Consider the following 20,050-nt stretch of genomic DNA (forward strand, 5'->3'; position numbering starts at 1 on the left):
CGAAGACGGAAGGACTTCTCTCCCGCATCTGCGACGCCAAGGCGGGGAAACCGCGCCGGCGGCGAGACATCGCCCTGCTCCTGTCAGGGGGAGGGGGAGCCCCTCTGCCAGCCCCGCCGCCCCCTCCCCGGCCGCTTACTGGGGGAGAAGGGCCGGGAAGGGCGGCACGGCGGTCCGGAGAGGGCCCGGAGGGTGCCCGCCGCCGCTGCCGTCCCCGCCCGCCAGCCCCGGTGCCCCCCGGCCAAGCGGCGCCCCGCCACGGCGCCAGCCCCGCTCCGCGCTACCTGCGCTTCCCGCGCCGCTCACCGCCGGGCAGGTGGGAAGCGCCGTTCCCCGGCGGCGGGGCCCAGGTGCGGCGCAGGCCCGGCGGGCAGGGCGGAAGGGCCGCCGGCGCCGCGCTGTCCGTCACCTCCCCTGGCCACTGGGAGGGCGGCTGGGCGGCGGGGCCGCCCCCGGGGGCGGGCTCGGGGGAGCGGTGGGCCGCGGCGCCCTGCCCAGCCCAGCCCTGCCCACGTTGCCCTGAGGTTGAAATGCAGAAGTCAAGGCTCCCTCCTCGGGAGGCAGATTTCCTTGTAGCCCTTTCCCCCGCACGCCCCTGCCGCCTCCTCGGCGGCGATCAGAGAGCCTCGGGGGCGAGCGCGGCCGGGAGCCTGTCGCCGGGCCCAGGTCTCCCTTCGGGATTTCGGGCAGCCCCGGAGGTGCCCTGCTCGGAGGAATGGGTAAGTGGCCGGGAGCCGCGGGAGGCGGCGAGCGCTGTCAGAGGGGGGGAGCGCCGGGCGCCGTCGTGTGCCGCCGCCGCAGCTCCCTTATTGACTTTGCTCGTGTTCCTACGAGTTGTAGGAAGGCGTGAAGGGTCAGGAGCAGGGAAGAGAGAGAAGCTAATGACTGCTCCGTTTATTATTCATGTTATTAGGCGAGTGCGAGGCAGGATTGCAGCCGAGTGGATGGCTGGAGCCCGTGGCACGTTGTATATTATTCCTGACACCGATCTTAGCAGTTAACATTTTAGCACGTTTGGTTTACAGCCTGGTGTAATTGTGCTGTTAAGAGAGAGGCGCTAACAGCACCGGGAACGGTCTTTAAAAAGTTAGTCGCGACTCAGAAGCACCGCGTCGCCCTTGCCTCTCCCAAGATGTAAAAGAATTTCCTCAACTACTTTTCCTTCCTCTCCCTCCCCCACGTCTTCCAAAATGTTTTTCTTTACTTTTTCTTTTCTTCGTGTTCCTTTTTCCTGTGGCAATAAAGCTGACTTGTCTGTTGGGGCGATCCCATTTTTTCGTCTCTGGAATGTGCTTTTTTGGACTATGCTTGATGCGCAGTCCGGAGAGCTCCGACATTTGTTGCTACGGTTTTTCTTTCTTTCTTTTCTTTCTTTCCTTTCTTCTTTTCTTTTTCCTTGCCTTTTTTTTTTTTTTCCCCTTTCCTTCCCCCCTCCCCCCCCCCCCCCCCCCCCCCCAATTTCGGGGGCATCCCGCTACGGAGCGGCTGGGGGTCCCCGAGCTGTGACATCTGCCGTGGGATGAGGAGCCGTTCAGACGCCCGCCTTCTGAGCCCTTCGCCGTGTCCGACGGGTGTGTTGGTGTGTTTGCTTGCAGAACCTGCCTTCGGGGAAGTGAACCAGCTCGGGGGGGTGTTCGTCAACGGGAGACCCCTGCCCAATGCCATCAGGCTGCGGATTGTGGAACTGGCGCAACTGGGCATCAGGCCGTGTGACATCAGCCGGCAGCTCCGCGTTTCCCACGGCTGTGTCAGCAAAATCCTGGCTCGCTACAACGAGACCGGCTCCATCCTACCGGGGGCTATCGGAGGCAGCAAGCCTCGGGTCACCACCCCCACGGTGGTAAAACATATCCGGACCTACAAACAAAGGGATCCGGGCATCTTCGCCTGGGAGATCCGGGATCGCCTGCTGGCCGATGGCGTGTGTGACAAGTACAATGTGCCGTCCGTCAGCTCCATCAGCCGCATCCTCCGGAACAAAATCGGGAACCTGTCTCAGCAGAGTCACTACGAGTCCTACAAGCAGCACCAGCCGCCCCCACAGCCTGCGCTGCCCTACAACCATATCTACTCCTACCCCAGCCCCATCGCTGCTGCAGGAGCCAAGGTGCCCACCCCGCCCGGGGTGCCGGCGATCCCCAGCACCATGGCCATGCCCAGGACGTGGCCGTCCTCCCACTCGGTGACGGACATCCTGGGGATCCGGTCCATCACAGACCAAGGTGAGGAGGGGGGACCCGGGGCCGCAGCGGCGGCCAGGCAGGGCCGGAGCGTATCGCTCCCCGGGCTCCGGCCTCTCTGCGGGTCGGGAGCCGGTGTCGCGGTTTCCCTCGGGAAACCTCTCGCGTTCCCGGCCCGAGCCGGCCGCCGAGCTGACCGGAGGATGTGCCTGGGTACGCGGGCGGACCGGCGGTCCCGGGGCGGGCTGCGGGCGGACCAGCAAACCCTACGATACCGGCCCTCGCCGCTGCCCTTGTGACCCGAGGAGGGGCGACCTCGGCCGGGGGGGAACGGCCCGGGGTGCGGCGGACCCGGAGCCCCCTCAGCCCCGGCCCGGCCCCGCGGCCGGCCCGGGCCCGGGCCGGGTGCCGGCCGGGTCTCGCTGCCGCCCTCCAGTCACCGGCGCCGCCTTGGCGTTACCGAGAAGTCCATTTTCTTTAGTTTTCGCAATCAGGCCAAATTTGCTCCGGCAGGAAGTTCAAATGTCACCTAATTGCTTTCATTCTGATGCTGTATTTTCCTCCGAAGCGGTGGTCCGGGAAAACCAAACCCCTAAGATTTGCTTCTTTTATCCCTTCCACCTTCTTTCTGTTTCTCCGCCTGCAAACCGCGTCGCCTCTCCCAGCCGCTCGCTACGCTTTGCCGCAAAGAAAGGGACATTTTTTCCATTTCGTTCTCTGCCAGTGAACTAACAGTGGATGTGGTTAAAACAACAGTCTAAAATAACCTTCGCCTACAGCGATCTCTGTGTCCCACTCTTCCCTCCCAATTAGCGGAGGGGGTGTGTGTGTGATTTCTGTTTTCATTGCGTTTTTACCGGCAACAATCCGGTTCCAGCAGCACTTCAAATGCAAACTGATCCTTTAGGCACTGCAGAATAATTTTCTTCATCTTTTCTCAAAAAGGTGGTGCTTTTTTCAAGCAATACACACACAGAGACATACGTATGTTTTATTTGTATTCGTACCTACAAAAATATATAAGTTTTGTCCTTCTTCACCCTCTACTTCACGATATAAACTTTATCCTCAGATCACACTGGCACAAACAAATGTGTTTCTGAGTCGATTTTAACAAATACACGCTTGGCAATCTCTGCTCTGTGTTGGGGAGAGGTAGTGTTGGCAGTGAACATTAAAAAGAATGAGAACATTACAATCACATGAGAAACGGAGTTTGTTTTTTTTTTTTAGTGAGTTGCTCTTTTATTAACACCACATTGGCAGGCAGGCAGGCCTCTGCCCGTGCTGCCGGGTGCCTCGGTATCTGCCCCGTCTCCCTCAGACCTCGGAGCTGCACACATCTTTCTGCAGCGTCAAATCTCCCCCCTCCCCTTCCCAGCAGAGAGCCGGGGCTGCTGAGCGGCCGATGCCGCAGATGGGGGCTGCTCGCCCTTGATTTATAGGATAAACTGACCTTGCTGACACGGAAAGGAAGCCCCTATTCATGGGAAAGTGTGAGATCAGCAGAAAAGGGCGCTCACCGAGAGAGCTCAATTTCTTAAGACAACTTCAGATTTGTGCCTTTCCCCAGCCTGGGCGAGGGGCCGAGCGGGGAGGTGTCGCGGGGAAGCCCGCTCCCACGGCGGCTCCGGCGGGCCCGCAGCCCCGCGGGCTCCGATCCGGCCGGGCGCAGGGCTCGGGGGAGCCGCCCCCCCCTCCGGGGTCCCCGGCGGGGCCCGGGGAATTTGCCCACTTGCAAAACGGCCCGGTATTCCCGTGCCGCGGCTGATGCGCCTGTAAATAACAGGGCTTTTATCTTTTTTCCCCTGTTTCTTCTATTCCCCCTTTTTCTTTTTCTTTTCCTTTTGCTTTTCTTTCTCACTTTCTTTCTTTTTTTTTTTTTCTTTAAATTTCTTTTTGTGTTTTGTTTGTTTTATTTTCTTGGTTTTTTCGTCCCAGAATTGTTTGGAGCCTGCTTCCTCTGCAGCCGTGTCAGGGTTATTTCTGACAGGGCGTATCGTTTGTCCTCGGACTCGCACGCACACACACACACACACGAGGCGATTCCCGCAAATCCCCCTTAGGAGATCCCGGGGGACAAGGGCCGGGGTGCAGCTCTATCCCGCCAGTGCAGGGACGCGGGGACGAGCGACTCAGCCAGCTCCGGGCTCGGCTGGCGATCGCTGCCACCAGCTGCACGGAGGGACCCGACTCCCTTGTCCCCCGGGCTCACCCTCGCCAGGGGCTCCCGGGAGGCTCAGCGAGGCGTAGCGGGCGAGGGACACGCTTCCCCTTAGCTCTGCCCCACAGACTGCGTCCCGCGAGGAGAGGGAGCCGTCTCCAGCCGGGAGCAAAGTGCTCCGCATCGCGGCCCCTGCCTCTAACCCCCCCTCCCCCCGTGTTTCCCAGCAGTGAGCGACACCTCGCCTTACCCCAGCCCCAAGGTGGAGGAATGGAGCAGCCTGGGCCGAAACAGCTTCCCCGCCCCGGCCCAGCACGCCGTGAACGGGCTGGAGAAGAGCTCCCTGGAGCAGGAGGCCAAGTACAGCCAGGTAAAGAGAGAGGGGGGGGCGGGCGGTGATGCACAGGGCCCCTGAGCTTGCCCTCGGGCTTGTCGCCCTTGCCCGGGGCTGGCGCTCTCGGTTTGGAGCCGGTGCTGGCCTTCCCTCGCTTTTGGTTTGCAAACGAGTCCGCCGAGACGGGCGACGTCGGGAAAGAGCCTGGCTCCCTCCTGCGCTCCCCTCTCCGCTCCCTCCCCCGGCACAGCCGCCGCAGCCCCCGGCGGCCCCCAGCCCGCCTTTCCGCTGGCCGAGAGGCTCCCGGCGGGCGGAGGGCTGGCGGGGCGGGCAGCGCCCGCATCCCGGCCGCCCCGGGCTCCCGGCGCTGCCCCCGCCGCCGCGACACAGCCCTCCCAGCAGACACTCGAGAATCGCCGCGCACCGGCCCCCGCCGCCCGCCCGCCGAGCTGCCCGGCGACCGGACCCCGCCGCGCCGCCCACCGGGGCTCTGCCCCCGGCCCGGCACCAAGCCCCCGCCTCGGGCCGCGCCGCGCCGGGCCGGGCCGGGCGGTGCAGCCCCGGGCCGTGCGAGCGGGCACGTCCCGCCGCCGCCCGTAAAGCCGCGTTTTACCCTGTCCGCAGCGTGCTCTGTAGGCAGGGGAATAATTTGAAAATGAGGTGTAATTGCTTCCTACATTAAGCATTTTTAAACGCTTAAGTAGACGGCGAATTTCCTACGTTTTAATTGCAACACAATATAACTATTACTTAATAAATCTCTGTCTAAATCTTTGTACTTGCTAATCAAATCCCATGCCAGGAGAAAAGCTATAAAAGGCTCGACTGTTACTCGTTGGGAAAGCACAGGTTTTGAAAACTTTCTTTCCCGTGCAATGGAAACTTCAAAACGTATCAGAGGTGTCTCAGATACACTGACTTCCCGGCCCTTCGTTTGTTACGCTTACGACAAAGTTGAGGAAAAACCACGATCTCTGTTTAGCATGTTCCCATTCAAAGACAGAGGTTTTGGACATATTTTTTCGAGTTCTGCATCTGGTTTTGGATTCCATGTCGAGGAGACTTTTGTAGCTCGTATTTGGTGCTGAGAGTAGCTGAATCAGACCTTTTCAAATTCAAGATGTGGAGCGGAAACTGCGGGAATGCTTGCAGAGGTGAATGAGGTAGAGTGGGAAATATTGTAGGCCCCAAAAGCGAACAACCGCTTTATTACCTGTATTGCCTTACGAACAGTATGCCGCCCTTGATCCTGTCCTATTTATTTTGTATTACATTTTTCTATTATCCCATTATTATGCTTTTCATTTCATATTACAAATAGTGCGCAGTGCAGTATGGCCATGACTGTACAGTTAAAGATAGAATTAGAGATAGATTTAGAGTTACTATTCATCCTTCCACAGTTTTCTTTAAAAAGCGAAACAAATAAAGTGTTAGCAGTCTTACTAAAAATGATGGAAATAGCTTGTCATGATTCTGTTAAGAACAGCTGTACCCTGGCTGTGTTTTCTTAGGTTCCAGGCTGGGCCTTCCGCACACGATTCTGCTGAAATATTCACGGGATCCGGCGCATAGGCTATAAACCATTGCCTCTGTTGGTATCTCATTTACTTCAACAAATGCGTTGAGGAACAATGTTATGTACATCGGGTTATTTTCAATGCTGGTGCTGGAAACTATTTTTTATCTTTTTTCACTCTTTCAATATTTATGCTTTCATCTTCATAACATATGACTGTTGTGCTGTCAATACCAGTCTTACTTTAAAGTTTTGTTCAACCTGAACGATCACCTGATAAATGTAATTTTAACATATTCGCTATTTAAAAATGGAGCAAATTGCTATTAATAAAATGGAATTCATTTATCAAAATACATTGTCCAGAGAGTTTAAAAGTGCAGAAAAGCTAAAAAGTATTTATTCAAAAGGTCATTTTCAGAAACCTGCTCACTAAAAGAAGACACAGAAGAGATTCCCCCCCCTTCCCCATAATAATATGGGTAAACAGAATTTTGCTTTGGAAAGTTCTAACATATAGACCAGTCTATTCCTGTAGTAGTCAGATTTGCTTACCAGAGAATACGTTCACATGTATATTAATTGCTTCATCTGTCACAAGTTTACTACTTTGCTAATTTAGAATGTATTCAGAGAAAATTCATGTCAAATAAGGATGTGAAAATGTGATCTTTTGCAGTTTTTGCAACATTCTTTTTGGCAAAATACTTGTTCCAACCAGGTGCAAGGCGTAATTTATGAATTGAGTTCTTGCTGCACGTAGCACTGACTTACTACTGACTTACTTACTTACTGACTTACTGTCCGTTCGCTGAAGCGCAGTGAGTCTGGGGTGACGGTTTGTGACAGTAAAGTCTCACCAAAAGGCTCTGATGTTCTTAGATCTTTACAGTCTCTTGCGATGTGTACTGCTGTGGGCGTAAATAGATGAGCAGGGGACAGGAGGGAACATTGGTTCATTTGTACGGATCTAGCAAAGGGGTATCTGGAATGGTGGAAAATGGGGAAGCCACAGTTGTAATTTATGTGCCAGAAGGACTATGGTGAAATAGGCTCTGTCTTTGGACTTCAGGGTAAATGCTATTTTCTTCATCTCCTTTGGGCAAAGCTCATTACAAAAGCTGGGTCTTAAGAAGGCAGACAGCAGATTTCCCCCAGAGAAGAGAAGTGACTGTTCTGTAATATTCCGGTTTTATGTCTGTATTACCAAAGTCAGCAGCGCCTAAAAGAGGAGTACAGCAGCAGGGAATCAAACGCGAATGTTTTACTTCGGCTTTCCGATTACACAACAGGACCAGAGGGAATGTGCTCTGAAGCACAGTAACAACAGATTTTGTGTGAGCGATAGGGAATTCTGCTGTTTCCAACAAATATCAGCTACACATTACAAGCATCAGCAACGTTCAAGGTTCACCTGTCTGCAGCCTGCAAATCGTTCCATAGCTAGTAGGTGAGTGAAGGACTTGGTCCCCCAGCCTTAGTGATGGACAATAACATTTTACTTCTCAAGAAACCCCCTGGAAACTCCCTCTGCATGAGAAAGACTAGAAAAATTGAGCCCAAAGAACAAGGTCTGCTGTACTTTTAACATATATTTATTTGCTCCCTCCTTTTAAATGACATACATCTGTTTTAACACACGGGGTCCTGTAGGCTTTTTTCAGGCGAAACTCTTACTGACCTCCCAGACTTGTCAGCCGGCAGCCAAGGCTGATCTCTTCGATGGGTTCCAACGGCTGCATTTCACCCCTTGCCCCACACATCAGTGGGAATTCGGCCCGGGAAAGGACTCCACAAAAGAGGCAGAAGACTTCACGTTCTTGCCTCAGCAATACACAGTCACACTCATTTAACGCGAGCGAAACTGAACCTCTGCATGTAGAACATTTTTCACTTTAAGTATTATGAATTTCCTAGTGTCTCTGGGGCTTTTGCGATGTTGTTCAGTGTTTGGGCTTGGGGAGCTGAAAGCTCTGCCTGGCAGACTGTGATTCTGTACCAAACATTCCCCAGGAAATCACAGAGATGCCTTGTCAAGTTTCTATTCATGTTTAATTACCTGATGTCCCAAGTTGTCGTTTGTATGTAAGCAATTGCATTATATTTTCCCGGTGCATCATATTCACAAATTTGTCATACAGCTTTGCAAACAGAGCGACTGTGAATCAGAGAAACTGAAAAGCAAAATAGATTTTTCTGAGAGCTTGACAGTCTTGGGTCACACGCATTTCATACGGAGCTCAGTTATATTGCAGTATTTATACGGAGAGGCACATTCAATGTGGTATTGGGGGGAAGGCTTCTACAGATATTATTATTAATACAAAGGATGAATATTCTGAGTATTTAATGCATTACACAGCTTATCCTGACAGCTGCATTAGGAAAAAAAATAGCTGAAATCACTGAAATACAAACCCATTTGTACCCTGCATTTGAAATGAAAACATTTAGTAAATACATATCGTATTTAAAATGCAGTTCTCGGGCATCTGACGCTGGTGACTTTCTGGACTAATGTCATGGATGTACAAAGTGACAAAAATTGTGTTCTGTATTTACACGTGTATGAAAATGCAGATCTGACGTATGTCTGTACAATTTGTTGAGAGGCAAATAGCTTTGGAAATATTTTTTTCCAGAATTACTTGCTGTGTGCATTGCAGGAAGCAGATGTGCACGTTGCCAAAGGGAGCTGATGCTCATTAACGGGAAAAGCTTGTAACTGGGCGGGTTGAAGAGCAAGTGGTTATTGCAAGCTCACTCCTGGAAAGGGTCCGCTATTCAGAGGGCCGATCCAAAACCTACCAGAGTTGCTGAAAACACTCCTTTTAATTCAGACAGGCTTGCGAACATGGTTTGAGTGAAGTCTTCCTCTGACATATTGGGCAGACCCCAAAGTAGCAGCCACTTCACCTCTGTCTCAGCTGAACTTCATCAGCAGTTAGCGGCTTGAGTTTTCGGCTTTGCAGGGATAGCACTCCCTGGCCTTTGGTTGCGTTCTGATTAGGGGTCATGAGCTCCATGTGCTGTAAGCACATAAAGGGAAGGCTCTATTTTACGGCAAGTGATTGCAAATAATTGTGGGTGCAATTCTGGACAATTATTTGCATAGAAAATGTAGGCAATGTAAATATTTAGTTCCTGATCTTTGACTGTAGATGAACAATGAACTGTGTATGCGGTGGCCAAAGCATTTGTAATTGTTTTTATCTGCAGTGCTTAGAACCCACAACGGGGGTGGATACGGTAACTTCTTTGGAAGTAAGATGAAAAATGTAACCTTAAATGTTATGGCCAATTACATGAACCTCCTACACAGATTATTTATTGAAAAAAATTAATTAGCAGATTACTTATTTGGCACTTTATATTCTAACTCAGGATTCAGGCAGTTGGATTCCTGCTATGGGTCTCTGCATAAATCCGTCAATGATAAAGGTCCGGACCTCCCGTTCCTCACTGGTACCTGGGGGGGTGGAAGGTGTTGAGGAGAGGTGCTTATTTGCTTTCTTGCCATAATACCTAGCAGAATTGTTAGCAAGAGTTCCTGTCTGGTGCAGGGGTCCAGACCTTGTCTTGGAGACTGTCTGGCTCTGTGTCACTCTCATTAGGATCTCCAGACCAGTGCCTGTTATTAAAATACTGTCGCTAAGCTGGCTTGCTCAAGGTCTAGGCATCCATGTCATTGCATGTTGTGGGTGAGGGGCATGAGCTGATCCCACTACATGCACCCGATTCCTTCCCAGGTGATCTGGATGGCACCCCATTCGAACCCCATTTGTGAGACCTGCCTCTTACTGGCCACCTGCTTCCACGGCCAAAACACAGTGCCCTGCCCACCAACCCACATGGCTTCAGGGCACTCCACCCGGATGAAACTAATAAAGAAAGACAGAGAGGTGAGTGAATGGTACAATGACACTCAAACTGCACTCTGAGCACCCTCTGCTCAAAGGGCCCCAACCCACCAGGAGCTCCGCCATGACAAACAGGACCAGGGACCAGAAGAGTGGTGGGAGATACCTATCACAGCCAAGGAGCGAGTGCCAGGGGCAGGGGAATTAGATAGGATTTGATCTGTTCAGTCTTCTGGTGCTTGCAGTAGAGTGGGAATTAGATGAAGACTGTATGGTGTGTTTGAATTTGTCTGTTGTGGCAATTTATCAGCTCTTAGGAATTGCCTACGTACCTAGTCGTAATGACCATGGGCATTCAATAACCGATGGGCTGTGATTTCACCCTCCTTACCTTACCAGCTTCCCAGTAATTGCCTCTGCAGCATCAGAGATTTGTTAGACAAAGGGGACTGCTGTTTTGGCTCTCCCTGAAGAGGACAAAGTGGACTTTGCCAGTTTGACCCCATATTTGCCAAGCTTCTAGCCACCAAGAATCCCTTTGATGTCTCTGTGTCCCTAAGTCTCCTTCCAACCTCAGTTTCATTTAAATAACACCATATTGAAATTACAATATATCGTTAAATATATTACAATAAGAAGGCATTTTTCATAGAACCTTTTGCTAATACATTATAGTTTTAACCATCAGCATAGAAGGAACGAATGTTTATTCCTTTCAGTGTATTTGCTTTTTTAATGTCCATGTGTGGCTTGCCTGACTCCAGATTTTGCCAAAATACCAAGGGGGAGTTATTGTGCAAATCTGTTCTAAAACTATGGGAATCTGTTGTTAGTTCCTACTCAAGGGAGTTTTCTCACATGGCATGATTTTTTTCCTGAGCTTTCCTTTTGTCCTTGTAAGCACAGTGTATCTGTCTAGGGGCGACTCACGTTGTGCCTTTGTCATCAAAATCAAGCTTTGTGCTCACAGCAAACAGAATTTGTTTTCACTCTACTTTGAGGTAGTCTGGTTGTGACGTTTGTTAAATAATAGAATATATCCTAAGATCCAGCACCTTCACTGGCAAGGCAGTGACTTCCATTAGATCATTCTTCCTAAACTGGAGCATGAATGGAAAAGCAACAATTCAGTGAATGTACAGACCTTGCACAATAATCTACGTTTGGGAGACACTTTAGGTGGACCTATTAGTGTGTCCTTGGTATGCTGTATGTGGTAGATCTCACTTCACCGTGAAAACCATCTAAACCCATGCCTCTTCTGAAGAAGCATTGGAAACCCTTGCTTCCCCCTTTTCCCTCGGAGTGCGCTTAGGTTTTACAACAACCTCCGTCCGCCTTGTCTCCATCGTGCCTTTTTCTCCTACCTTTCTTTTCCTCTGTTGTTTTTGTAGTGGATTCCTCAGTCTCTGAGAAAGAGGGGTTTTTTTTGCTTTTGTTTCTGCTGTAGTTTGTTTTGGAAAAGACATAAAATGCCCCTGGCTCCTTTAGGAAAGGATCGGTGATGGTGTGTAAATTCAAGTTACTATTACTATTTCCAAAACTGGGGTTTTATTTCCCTGAAGAGGCTGAGATTTAAAATTTGATAAGAAAATATAATTAAGAGTGATGTTGATGCATGTCGCAACTACAGTTAAAACACTCAATTGATATTATCTGATTCCTGTGTTATTCAGTGCAGCTGGGGATACCTATAAGTAAAGGAAACAACTTTAAGTTAATAAAAAAGCACATTAAACATGGGGAATGGGATCTGCTCATTATTAAGGGAATGAACATTAATTTAGAAGGAAGTAGTGTGATTTTCTCATGTAGTACATTGTAATGCATTGAATTTAGTAACAGGAGAAATAACTGTAAAGAAAATGGCATCTTTGTAAGAGACCCTGTATAGGATTGGGTAACTAATTATGTTTGGAATCTTAAAGCACTCAAGCATGCAAATAACCCCATTTTAATTGTGACTTCGACTAGAATACCAGCATTGCTTCGTACAACTTACAGTGAAAAAGAAATACTGTAATTCTCCATTCTTGAAAGGTCTCTTTCCATTTTTCAAAGCTCAGTCTTCTCGGAATCAACCCAGCTCAGCTGAGCAACAGACTGTAACCCCCTTGCCCATGTGTTACTTTAAAAGCTGCTCAATTCCAATGTATTACCGCTGTTCAGTCTTTCTTGAAAATAAAAGCATATGTTTCAAAGTAATATCCTACCTACAAAATGTTTCCCCTTCTGTTCAAGATTTTTTGGATGTCAAAATTATTTAATGAAAATGTCCTCATTTTTCCCAGTCTGTTTTATTCTTTTCCGCTTACATTGGAATTAATAGAAAATCAAAGGGGGAATATGTTCAGTAAAATAAATCCATATTCATCTAAGAATATGGATATAGAGTCTAATAGGAAAATATTTTTGCAAGAAATTTTTCCAGCATTATAAAAAGACAGCAAATCCTGATGTGTAGGGTCAGCTCTGACTAGGTTATTCACATTCAGCTTAGCAATTTTATTACATTTTTCTTAAAAAGATTTTTAATAAAAAGTGTTATCATAAACTGGAGAAATTTACTCAGTGCTCACTCTTGTAATCCTTCTTCTTTAGGTAACTCTGACTTACCTGTGTAGGCACATTCATTTTAGTGGGACACTGATCTGAATGAGTGTTTGTAGGATCATGTCATTTTTCCCATTGATGCTGTAGCACTGAATAGCAGCTTCAGAATTTAGCTCTAATTTAGTTAATTACAATTTCTACCCAAATATCATTTAAGGTTATTAATTTTAAAACCTTAAAAGAAACATAGGTGTGTTACTTACATCTTTAGGTAATGCGCTTTCCTAAATGAGATTTCCATTACAGGCCTGCTGCTGATGTTTTACTTGGAAAATTTGTTTACTCTTCCCTTGGGATCCCATATGTTGATTTGATTTATAAATCATATTTAACCTCCAATTAAAAAGGGAGATTTAGCATGTTTGCTTCCTTTATGTTTGCAGTTTGTGTTTGATTGCTCCTAGTCTTGTTGCCATAACCTTTTTGACTGATTATGTGCACGTCACTAAGAACATGAGATATCCTCTGGGTTTTTAAGGTAATTTGCTCTTCTGATTGAAGGACTAGATATTCAGCTCTGCTCCCTGCTATGCTTTTCCCGAGCTATGGAAAAAATGACTTCTCCGGTAGCTGCTTTGTGACTGTGTTTTCAGGACATTCAGAAAAGATTCAGCATTTCCAGAAATTGTTTTAAGTTTTTTACTTTGTAAAATGAGCAGCGAGAGGGTGTCTGCCTGCGGAGCTACAGTAGCTTCCCTGCAGCTAAAGCTACTGCCAGCACTCCACTTTGCTGGGAGCTGCTGCTTTCAGTAAGACGGTTGTGATACTTCTGCAGATTTGTTTCATTTGCTCTCGGGGAAAGGCTCCGTGCCGGAGGTTCAAGGCAACGCGCTGAGCTTGCTGATCCAAGGGCAGGAAGGATTCGTTCCATCCAAGTCAGGGTTAGAATTGAGAAATACAAATGAAACAGCAACCTTATTCACCGGAGGTGCGTTCCCCAAGTCTTGACACGGGCTGAACTTCTGCTGATTTCAGCAGGGGAGTTTGGGCTGAGTCACTGTCTGAGCTCATTAGGGCTGGTGAATTAGGTAACTCCAGCTTGAAGCCTATGTTGTTTCTCCAGAAACGCTTTTTTTTCATAGACATTTAGAATACTTCTACAAAACATACACTCTTAGTCTATGCAATAAATTATCTATTATTGTAACAATTACATTACAACAGGCAAGTGATTCAAATAATTGGAAGTAATAACTTTAAAATAAGAAGAATCATTTACATTCTTTTGGGCTCTTACTTTAGACTATAAAACTGAGGTGGCATCTACCTGTGGCATCAAATCGGCTCTCGTTCGTATTCATGTAAACGTGAAAGGAGATCATTTGCATCATTGCTATTAATGATAACTAACATAAACGCAGGTCTGTGATTTTGAATGCTATGACTCTGGGTCATTTTCTCAAACATTTAGAAGCCACATGGGAGTGGATCGCAGGGAGAGGGTCTACTTTTGATACTCAGAGAACACATGCCTAGGAAGGAAAAGGCAGCGAAGGAAAAGTAGAGAAGGGGATGAAACAAAATAAAATATCAATTAGTTACAAGATAGAATTTGAATTTATACCACAGCATCTGAAAGTGGAATGTAGCTTGTGTGTTTCTCTGGTATTAACACGGCCAAGGCAGGAAAAAAAAAAGTCAAGTAGTTTGTCTGATGTGGATTGATTGGGAAGTTTGTCCGGGAAACTTGTGCCCTCTCCCCTGACAATGCAAGAGAGAGGAGGCTGAAGCTGCATGATGCATTATACCAGCATAACCTTTGTAACAGAAATCAAGGCATGTGTGGGGGTTATCTCTGGTTTGGAGAGGAACTGTTTTGACTTTTAGGAGTCCAAACAGCTAATGGAAATAACATGTTCCAAAGACAATCCAACATAAGCTTGGTTCTAGACTTGCTTTTCATCCACCCACTCCCTCTGTGCCCCAAATCCCAAACAGACTGAAAACAACAACAACAAAAGTCTTCTCTCGTTAGTCTCGTACCTAAAGTGCCTAAAACTAAAAATTCCCTCTGTTAAAACTACCGAACCAACTCCTTCACTGGTGAAAATACACACAGTCCATTTGTTTCAGCACCATCATTTTGTGACCTGAAGAGTGACTTTATGTCCACCTTGGCTTTGAATTCTGGCCTGCATATTCCTTTCACTGGCACTGGTGTGTATCAGCAGAGAGGCACCAGACCCAGCTTCTGATCCTGACCCAACCATTGTTGTTTTGCAGGTACCTTTGTGAGAACGTTTTTAACTGAATTTGTGAATCGGTGGGAGGTCGTGTGTTCTAGGTTTTGAACACAGCTCTAAAATTTGGAAATACTTATTCTGTAAGTTGTTTCAAAACATTGATAGAAGCAGCAATTCAGAGCAAATGTTCTCTCTTGTCTTTGTAGAAGCTGGACAGTAAGTGCTTCAAACAGGAACCCTTATCATTTGCACAGCGGAGGTTCTTGTTCAGTTAGAAGTACATGTTTGTTTGTTTGCTTTAAAAAATTAGATTTCCCTTGAAAAGCAGTGGTTTAAATTAAGAAAAAAAAATATTTATAAAACTTAAAAACCAGGTTCAAGAAGCTCTGCACTTAAAACAAGTTCTAAAGGTTTTAAAAATCCATAAACACCATGGGGTTCTCGCACTCCTAATTATGAATGTTTAGATTTTGGTGTTCATTTCCTCTGATTGAAATACTGCAGGATGAATTATTCATCCAGTATATACAGGGTCATGGAACTTAATCCCCTCCATTTATTTTAAGTGAATGTCATGTTTGTAAAAAGTGCCAGATTGACAGACAAGATTCAACCCTTCTGATAACCTACACATTGTATCTAAAGCTGTTTAGAAGTAAAAACTCTTGCGGTTGAAATTATTGGGTTAAGTCCTTCACTGATGAAAGTCAGAGATGAAAACCAGGGGTTTTTTTGAGTAGCATAGTTTTAAATCACATAAGGTGAGGTTTTCTCTATCCCTTCAGCTTTGAATTTGGACCAGAGGAGGTTGCTTTGCGGGTATGGCTCAAACCTGCCCTGAAGCAGAACTGCGCTCCAAGCCAAGCCAGTCCTTACCCATCCTGGTGCCGCCTGCTTGGCTAGCTGAAGGCACCTACTAGCATTCACATCATCACGGTTTTGAGTGCTACACCTTTGTAGCACTGGAACTAAAATAAGGATGATTCATTAATTCAGCAAAGCGGCGACGACAGCTTTCCAGTATTGGTAGCCTCTGACAGGTCACAACTGGCGGTCCCTACACAACTCTCTCCACGTCCTGCCCTTAGTAGTTAGGTCAAGATCTCTCTCTCATTCAAAATAGTTAGACACTATAAAAACATCAGTTATCGCAGTTGCAATTTATCTAAAAGGTGAGGAAGGAAGGGCAGGTAGAAGGGTTGTTGTGCCTGTTATAAATCTGGATAGGTATTCTTTTAAATTAAGCTTTTACAAAAACTAGTGAATCTTTAGTCGAGTCCCATCTGTTTTATCAGTAACAACCCAAGTAGCACCTCCAGTGTAATTCAGTAACAAACTAGGGCTTCTCCATTAATTATAGTTCAGAGACTTTAATTTTACTTTGTGCCATAAGACCATACTAAGGAAGGCCACACAATGATGAACAGAAGTAGAGGAACATATGCATAATTGGATTAAATATTCCTCAACAGTGCCTGAGTTAATGTGAGCTGTTCAGGAGCTCAGATTTGCCCCAAATCATGCAAAATGATCAGTTTCTGGTTGCTGAGAAACCCCTGGCGGCCTTGTCTGTAGGAGCTGCAGGAGGCCAGGACATGGGCTCGAGCATCAGTGGACCAGCAAAGAGGTGGCTTGTTGGCACATTGCCTGGCACAGATCTAGCCTGTGCCCACTGGCACACGATCAGCCTCTGACCCAGCATGGGGTCCAGCAAGGCACAGCCCACAACAGGCTGCGTGGACCTCCCCAACAAGCTGCATGGACAAGGCCACCCTGTTTCTGGCAGAAGAGAGGAGAGCTGTAGGGCTGGGTATTGCATGGCACTGCTCACCCTCAGGGCCAAAGAATTGGCCCTGGTCTGTTTTATTTACGTGTACAGACACAGTCATCAGCTCCAGGGACTTTTTTTGCCCTGACACAGCGTTTGGGTGTAGCAGGAAGTCATTTCTTGAGGACCAAAAGTTGCCTTTCTCACAGATAGGACTTACCCATGTACTCTTGGCCTGTGATGGTGGGGTGGGGAGAAGTGCTTGGCAAAGTGATTGCGTCAAGCAGTATTTCGCCTTGGCATAATGCAGCACTATGCACAACTTTGAAGGATGCATTTACAGTCTTATTCTTCCTCAGATGAGCTGGTGTTGGAGCATCTGCCTTTTCTAAAGAGCTCTAAGAGGAAGTGCCAGTGGTTGGAGAGCATCCTACAGCATGGCAGTCTGCACAGCATATGGGAAGAATTTTCTCTTCTTCTCTGTGGCAAACGAGGACTCTGGCTTTTCCCAGAGCCACACATGGTAGAGGAGAGCAGTGACAACACAGGAGGCTGGAGGGACATGTGGCTCTTCTGTGGCCTAGGAGGAATCCTTTCAAAAGCACAGCCAAAGGTTCACGGGACACAACCACTCACAGTGAGGAATCCTACTTAAAATGGGGCTTCCAGACACATCCTTGAGCCCACTGCGTGGTACCAGCCTGCTTGGGAGTGGGCAAACCTGGAGGAGCAGGGTGGCCTTGCAGAGTCCAAAAAACCTCTTCTGAGCCTGAGGGGCTGGAGGTTTGTGCTGCCACAATGGCTATGAGACTCTTCAGGGACTTGTCCCAGGTCTTTTCTCCTTCCAGCACCCCTTCGGGGTTTCTGTAGTTCTCTCTGCAGGATCCCTTTGGGTTGTGGCTCTTGATGTCCCAGTATTACAAAATGGCTCTAATGGCTCTACTGCTTCTGTGAAAAGCTTTTTGTTGTTGTTTGTTAGAAAAAACAGAGAGGTGCTCTTTTCTTGTTTCACATTCTTCTGAAAAGCACTTCACACAGTGGAATAGTCAGGGAGCTTGGACAACAGCAGCTTTTTAGGGCCTGTCACACTTTTTATTTTCCAGTAAATTCAGTGAAATAATTTTCCATGTGATTTAAGAAGTGTACTAATTTACAGTGCAATTATTTGAAGGTTTGTATCAATTAGCGTTGTTGCAAACACTGATATTTAGAGCTGAGGCTAAAGTGTAATTCTGAGCCACAGTAGGGGACGTGTAATTGGAGTTGAAGGTCAGGTCACATATTTGGGTTTTCAAAAGAATAAGGCAAGTTCAGCTTCAACAAAGTGTTTATGGATTTGGAATGACAATTATGTTGCTGCTGCAGCTGTATGTTTTGTACTAATTAATATACCTATCGGAGGCTTGTGGCTGGGATCCCGTCACTGCCTCCTGCTGTTTTAGATTGCTGTACACATTTATATTGACTCCAGCAGGATTACTGCTTGGCTTCCCAAGTGGCAATTAGAGGATAGTCCAGCCAGCGGACCTGTGAGTTACAGTGGTAGGAAACTCATGAGCCTGAAACTAGTCCAGTGCTGTTATGGAGGTAAATACTGGAAATTTAGGCAGGTGCAATCCAGATGGGAATTGAGTAAGTGAAATGTTAACATCATGGGAAGTTTTAGCAGAAATATAAGTCTGTTTCATTTCTTAACTCTGCACTGTCCAGGTTAGGTCCAGTTCTACCAGGTGATTAAAAATGACAGATGCTACATGATTTGCTGTATTGATACCTGTTCTCTCATATTCAGCTAGGAAACGTTTCTGGGAAAAAATACCACCCCAAATCCTAACACAGAAACACTACAAAACTGAAGCTTAAGCAATATAAATGATCTTGGTTTGTACCTGTTCTGCTGAAGAAGCATTTACAGGGTGTGAAATAAACCACTGAACACTTTTTATTTAAATAAGGCGTCATTCATTGTGAAATCCTACTGTGGCAGACTGAAGGACTCTCCCTTCTCTATTTAAATAGAAACCCTTCTCCCCAGCCTACGGAAGGACCTAGGAAAATAGCTCGCGGGGAAGGACCCAGCCATGCAATTGTTTTGTGTACAGAAGCTCTACTGAAACCAGGAGAAGCTGTGAGCAAAGAACATTTGCAAGGTTATATCCCAAGTACCTAGAAAACAGATTTTTAAAAGACATCATCAATAATAATACTACTATAGTTCTGACTCATGCTCTGAGCAAACAGTTACCAAAGAGTTTAAGATGTTCCCCCCCGCCCCAGCTGCTTGTTACCTCTCTGCTCCAGGGAGCGTTGCTTTGGGATCCGTGCCGGTGCCTGCCTGCTGCAGCTCAGAGCTGAGCCCACCCTCCTTCGGGGCTGGGGCAGGCAAGGCACTGGGATGGGTCCGTCTCTCCTGCCACTGGTATGGTTGTGGTCACTGCGCACTCAGCTTAAACCACCACAGCACTACTTGCCAGGGGCCTGCCACAGTGGCCAATACCCCATGTGAAATTTGGGAAAGGTGGGTCAATATTACAGCCCACCCGCTCCAACCCATGGGACTCATTGCCAAGAGGATGAAGGTGCTCAGCGAGAGATGAGACAAACTTGTCACAAATAGCTCCAGCAGTAGCTCTCAAACACAATGATTAGATGCAACCATGGGCTTAAGGAGTCCCTGAACAACAGCTTGCTGGAAGGCGGGTGGGCATACGGGGAGGGCTCGGCAGGTCCTGCCCTGCTGTCGGTGTGTCTTCCCTAAACATCTGTGGCTGGTCACTGACTGGGGCAGGCTGCTAGGAGAGGTGTGCAGGGCTGATGCAGGGTAGCTGGTCTTAAAAGCAAAGCACAAGGGGGTCACTGTGCCCCTGAAATGCAGGGGAGTGGTTATGGGTGGCTCTCCAGGTGTCCTGAGGGCATCACTGGCGCTGGTTCTTGTATGAAGTCTCTGAAGGCAGCATCTGAGGGCAGCTTCTTTTGTGGCAGATCTGCTGTGTCTTACTCTCTTAGAAACGTTTTTCCCTTTCCTTTCAGGCACCCAACGGCCTCCCGGCCGTCAGCAGTTTCGTGTCAGCACCAGCCATGCCTCCCTACGCCACACCAGCCCAAGTGTCACCTTACATGACGTACAGTGCCGCCCCGTCAAGCTACATGGCCAGCCATGGCTGGCAGCACGCTGGAGGCACCCCGCTGTCCCCTCACAGCTGCGACATTCCCGCCTCGCTGGCGTTCAAGGGCATGCAGACGGCCAGGGAGGGCAGCCACTCGGTCACGGCCTCCGCTCTCTGATGCAGGAGCCGGTCCAGGACCACCACAAGCCTGCTAGCTGGTCGTCCCCTGAGCCTGGCTCATGGACTGCTCTCTTCGTGCCGGTGATATCTGGCATTTCTCCTCATGACTTGTCTTCCGTAAGGCTTTTGGGATTGAAAAAGC

The 20,050-nt window shown here is 48.0% G+C and overlaps 1 protein-coding gene across 3 annotated transcripts; it reads left to right on the forward strand.

The window, feature by feature from the left end:
• Positions 1 to 601: 601 nt before the first annotated feature.
• Positions 602 to 19,906, forward strand: PAX9 (paired box 9). 3 transcript variants are annotated; one of them, XM_087746968.1, is made up of 5 exons: positions 602 to 719; positions 1,596 to 2,222; positions 4,572 to 4,714; positions 9,947 to 10,099; positions 19,652 to 19,906. In XM_087746968.1, exons 1-5 carry the CDS (start codon positions 716 to 718, stop codon positions 19,904 to 19,906), a joined length of 1,182 nt encoding a protein of 393 aa, XP_087603094.1. In that variant the 5' UTR covers positions 602 to 715. The 3 variants fall into 3 exon arrangements, with proteins under 3 accessions (XP_087603094.1, XP_009472778.2, XP_087603095.1); XM_009474503.2 differs by lacking the exon at positions 9,947 to 10,099; XM_087746969.1 differs by lacking the exon at positions 9,947 to 10,099 and having other exon boundaries at positions 4,575 to 4,714.
• Positions 19,907 to 20,050: the final 144 nt, after the last annotated feature.

This window comes from Nipponia nippon, unplaced genomic scaffold (genome assembly GCF_047370975.1).
Source record: "Nipponia nippon isolate SJK-2023a ecotype South Korea unplaced genomic scaffold, ASM4737097v1 scaffold_11, whole genome shotgun sequence".
Classification (NCBI taxonomy): domain Eukaryota; kingdom Metazoa; phylum Chordata; class Aves; order Pelecaniformes; family Threskiornithidae; genus Nipponia; species Nipponia nippon.

Excerpts from the sequence above, each read along its gene's own strand:
- PAX9 (XM_087746968.1), top strand. Across the intron at positions 4,715-9,946 it reads AGGAGGCCAAGTACAGCCAG|GTGATCTGGATGGCACCCCA; the intron begins GTAAAGAGAGAG and ends ATTCCTTCCCAG. Across the intron at positions 10,100-19,651 it reads TAATAAAGAAAGACAGAGAG|GCACCCAACGGCCTCCCGGC; the intron begins GTGAGTGAATGG and ends CTTTCCTTTCAG.